The 5481-nt window shown below is 35.8% G+C and overlaps 1 protein-coding gene across 1 annotated transcript in view; it reads right to left on the reverse strand.

The window, feature by feature from the left end:
- The window catches only part of DNAI3 (dynein axonemal intermediate chain 3), a 79933-nt gene that overhangs the window by 23311 nt on the left and 51141 nt on the right, over positions 1-5481 (reverse strand). Inside the window, exon 16 of the mRNA XM_024119940.1 lies at positions 1765-1895. Within this exon, the coding sequence (XP_023975708.1) occupies positions 1765-1895 (131 nt within the window). The remainder of the gene's footprint in view (positions 1-1764; positions 1896-5481) is intronic.

Consider the following 5481-nt stretch of genomic DNA (forward strand, 5'->3'; position numbering starts at 1 on the left):
AAAACATAGGCAGAACACTCTATGACATAAATCACAGCAAGATCCTCTTTGACCCACCTCCTAGAGAAATGGAAATAAAAACAAACAAAAAAAACAATTGGGACCTCATGAAACTTAAAAGCTTTTGCACAGCAAAGGAAATCATAAACAAGACAAAAAGACAACCCTCAGAATGGGAGAAAATATTTGCAAATAAAGCAACTGACAAAGGACTAATCTCCAAAATATACAAGCAGCTCATGCAGCTCAATATCAAAAAAACAAGCAACCCAATTCAAAAATGGGCAGAAGACCTAAATAGATATTTCTCCAAAGGAGATATACAGATTGCCAACAAACAGGTGAAAGGATGCTCAACGTCACTGATCATTAGAGAAATGCAAATCAAAACTGCAATGTGCACCTCACACCGGTCAGAATGGCCATCATCAAAAAATCTAGAAAGAATAAACGCTGGAGAGGGTGTGGAGGAAAGGGAATCCTCTTGTACTGTTGGTGGGAATGTAAATTGATACAGCCACTATGGAGAACAGTATGGAGGTTCCTTAAAAAACTAAAAATAGAACTACCATATGACTCAGCAATCCCACCACTGGGCATCTACCCTGCGAAAACCATAATTCAAAAAGAGACATGTACCACAATGTTCACTGAAGCTCTATTTGCAACAGCCAGGACATGGAAGCAACGTAAGTGTCCATCAACAGATGAATGGATAAAGAAAATGTGGCACATATATAGAATGGAATATTACTCAGCCATGAAAAGATACAAAATTGAGTTATTTTTAGTGAGGTGGATGGACCTACAGACTGTCATACACAGTGAAGTAAGTAAGAGAAAAACAAATACCATATGGTAACACATATATATGCAATCTCAAAAAAAAATAAAAAGGTTCTGAAGAACCTAGGGGTAGGATAGGAATAAAGACACAGATGTAGAGAAAGGAGTTGCAGACATAGGGAGGGGGAAGGGCAAGCTTGGACGAAGTGAGAGAGTGGCATGGACATATATACACTACCAAATGTAAACTAGATAGCTAGTGGGAAGCAGCCGCATAGGACAGGGAGATCAGCTTAGTGCTTTGTGTCCACCTAAAAAGGTGGGATAGGGAGGGTGGGAGGGAGATGCAAGAGGGAAGGGATATATGTATACATACAGCTGATTCACTTTGTTATACAGCAGCAATTAACACAACCATGTAAAGCAATTATACTCCAATAAAGATGTTAAAAAAAATAAGAAAGAAAACTTATGGATTATGCAGCCAAAAAAAATGGTTAAGTTGGTAAATTTCATGCTTATGCATATTTTGTCATTATTGTCATTATGTTCAGTTGTTATTTTTCTTTTGAACTGAGTGAGTTTTTCACTCTTTTTCCTACTAGATTGTTCTGCCCTAACAAAGCAATATATCTTCTTAGTAAATCTCTAACACTTCGCATGGTTTCTTCCGTATGGTATAGGTGTTTGATAAATATTTGCAGGCTGATCAAAAAATTATTAGTAAAAAGATTCATATCTAATTTTATAGACTTTTCCACTTTTGTTCAGGAACATCTCAAATATGAAGCTATGAGGCACTGAGGTTAAAACTTTTAAATGCAAGCAAGCTTATAAAAATATGAAAACAGTATAAATATTGTAAGCCAAAAGATAGAAGACTACAAAAAATATTGAACGTTCTCAAAAGGCAAACATACTGTAGAGGTCATAATCACATATTTCAATGTAATTTAGAAGCAGATAATTCCAACTCACCTCTGTTCCCACAAAGAACTTGGTGCAGAAGTCCTCTATTGGCTTGAGATGATTGGCCAACCCACCTTCCAGATTCTGGTATGGGTTCATTGCTCCTGCCTTCATTGCTTTGCTTTGGGCTAACATTTTGTCTTTTGGAGGTGTATGGATAGAAGAAACACATATTTACACTGAAAGATCTTCTAAAATATAGTTAGTTTGTATTCTCTGTCCTTTGTGACACATATCCGCCCCATTTCCTCCCCAGTGTGGTGGGCAAGCATTTTTAGACTTCTAATTTAGCAGTAGAATGCCTTTTTCCAACCAAAGTTTGTGAGGACTCGCCTGCCTGTAAAACTGATCAAAGCTGCACTGCTCTGGTTGAAGTGCTTCATGGGTGGGAAAGGGAAGATTCCTCTGCCCACTTTTGCTCTAAAAGTTTCCATGGCACAGTTTGAAAACCACTTCTACATCATTTACATCATTTCAGAATTATTTACAGTATATTGGACACAAAATACATCCTCTGGGTTAAATAACACCCTTGATTTTCTCAATAAGTCATTGGTATTTCTCTTGACTTGTTAACACCCTTGATATTCTCTAATGAGAAACTCATGTCATTTTTATTCACTTGGCATCATATAGCAATTTTTCAAATAATTCAAGGTTAGCCTTTCAAGTATCAAAAATTTTTTAACTTCTAAAAAATAAATCCATCCAAAATGTGTTACTTGTTTGTTATAAACACAGCATAGGAAACACAATTTAATGTTTGCTGATTAGTTCAGGTTTATTATTTATGAACACCAATGATTGTGCTATATTACAGCTATCCATGCAAACAGTAAGAGCACAGCTAATCTGGGGTCTGAAGCTCAAATGTTATCTGGAACTTCTTTCTTTTTAAAAGAATCTGGTGTCAGTCAGATACTTTTGTTATCTAAAATTAATAAATGTTATTTGTTGAGATCTAAAATTAATAAATGCTATTTGTTGAGATCTGAAATTAATAAATGTTATTTGAAGCTTTGGAAAAGAGAGAAAAAGCATGAATAAAATAACAAAAATCCTTCATTATCATGTTCCCCAGAGGTAACCACTATTAAAATATTGGTATATTTTTCCCTCTATTACTTTTTGGTGATATATATAGATTATTTTTTAAGTGAGTATTCTAGCTTTTTATCCTGCTTTTCTATTCTCTTAAAGATATGTCTGGGGCATTTTCCCAAATCACTTATTTTTTTTTAAATGTGATATTAAATTTCTGGGAAAGATCATAAAGAAATATAAGCTCACAATACTTTACTCATCACATCTCCTTAATGCATCCTCTGGGTTGTATCAATCATGGGAAAATCAACTAACAAACATATACATGAAAACTAAAGTAGGAGAAGAAAACTTCAGCTATACTAAAAATACACATTGTATTTCAAAAAACTTTTGAAAGTAATTCCAGACAAAAGTAAAAGATAATCATCATGATTTAGTAGGTACAGTCAACCAACACTTCCTTTGTTTGGGATCTACACGTTTTGAGCAGTCCTTTTCATATTGGGTAAGACATTAAAAACAAGTACCAAAGTAAGCCAAACATGGAAGCTTTAAATAGCTGTATTATGAAGTATCATCAACATTTCAAGAAATATCTAGGTACATTCAATCACATTGTTCTTACTAAAAGATATTATTCATAATACATTTAGCAAGAGCAAAAAGGCATTTCGTACCCATTTAATACATAAAATTAAAATTATTAAAATATTTATTTCAAATTCTTCACTCTCATTTTTATGTCTGTTTTTCTCTTTAAAAAATCATGTACATAAATATATTAGTAGAGTAGAACATGTGTATAATTTGTAAATAAATACATGTTCACTGGGGATATGTGCTCAAAAATGTTTCCTGAGGGGGTGCAAGGTAGAAAGGTTTGGAACCCTCTGGTCTAACAAGGAGAGCCAAGAGCCTGATCCAGGGGTCACTACTGATAATGAAAAGGAAAAGGCAAATGTTCAATGCATTATAAACAAAGACTTAATTACCCTGTGTGAGAGACTGGGCATGGCGGCCTCGGGAGAGAGGCAGGGATGACTCACGTTATAGGTTCTGTTCCAGACACACTGATGTTGTAGGATTAGGTTGGGTTCAATCCCAAGAGATGGTGAGAGGTGAGACTTAAGGATTCTCAGCAGAGGTGAGAGAATACACTGTGTTACCAAAGGGAGAGTGCATAACAAGGAGGGCACACAGCTGAAGTTAGAGTTTGAGGTATATTCATGATGAGAGGTCAGTAAGGTGAAACGGAACCAGGAAAGAGGAAAGAAACTGAAAGAGGATCAGGAAAATGACAAAAGCCAAGGTGGGAGATCCAAGAAAAAGGGCTTAGTTGATAGAGTTTAATGTGATTGGTCAAAGAGGATGAAGCCAGAGAGAAATGTTATCATCAACTGCATTTACTCAGACTTGACTGGAATAACTTGGATATTTATTCAATTCAATGTCATCCTCATGGGTCATGGATTTTCCATCACCAGGAATAGTAATAATAATAGCAGCTAACATTTACTGAGTGCTTACTACATGCCAGACACTAAACTGTGTGGGTTAAACCATTTCATTCAGTTCTCACAATAACTCCTGAGGTGGTAAAGCATTAATCCTCCTCCCTGGGTGAGTAAACTGAGCCTCAGAGAGATGCAGTAGCTTGCCCAAGGGCTCACGCATGGTAGCTAAAATTTATTGTGAGTTGATGATGGGCTGTTCTTAGAGCTTTACATGTATTAACTCATTTTATCTTCACAACACTCTAAGACGTAGTTACCTTTATTATTTACTTTCCTTGTCTTCATCTCTCCCTTTTCAAACAGGTGGGGGAAAAAAAAGTAAGGCACAGAGATATAAAGCCATTCGATCTGTTCAAATAATAAATTGTGGCTTTGTGATTTAAACCCAGACTCCAGAATCCACATCCTAAAGTATTCTGACACATTGCTTAGAAGAATATAATGGAGGCTTTGAAGAAAATTCCCAAAGAGGCATTCCAAAATCTTTTAGAGCAAAGGTTTGTATGGAAACACAAAAGACCCCGAATAGCCAAAGCAATCTTGAGAAAGAAAAATGGAGCTGGAGGAATCAGTCTCCTGGACTTCCAACTACACAACAAAGCTAGAGTAATCAAGATGGTGCAATCTTGAGAAAGAAAAATGGAGCTGGAGGAATCAGTCTCCTGGACTTCCAACTACACAACAAAGCTACAGTAATCAAGATGGTATGGTACTGGCACAAAAACAGAAATATAGATCAATGTTACAGGATAGAAAGCCCAGTGATAAAACCATGCACATATGGTCACCTTATTTTTGATGAAGGAGGCAAGAATATATAATGGAAAAAAGACAGCCTCCTCAATAAGTGGTGCTGGGAAAACTGGACAGCTACATGTAAAAGAATGAAATTAGAACACTCCCTAACACCATACACAAAAATAAACTCAAAATGGATTAAAGACCTAAATATAAGGCCAGACACTATAAAACTCTTAGAGGAAAACATAGGCAGAACACTCTATGACATAAATCACAGCAAGATCCTTTTTGACCCACCTCCTCGAGAAATGGAAATAAAAACAAAAATTAAAAAAATGGGACCTAATGAAACTTAAAAGCTTTTGCACAGCAAAGCATACCATAAACAAGACCAAAAGACAACCCTCAGAATGGGAGAAAATAG

This window comes from Physeter macrocephalus, chromosome 4, assembly GCF_002837175.3.
Source record: "Physeter macrocephalus isolate SW-GA chromosome 4, ASM283717v5, whole genome shotgun sequence".
In the NCBI taxonomy this organism is placed as follows: Eukaryota; Metazoa; Chordata; class Mammalia; order Artiodactyla; family Physeteridae; genus Physeter; species Physeter macrocephalus.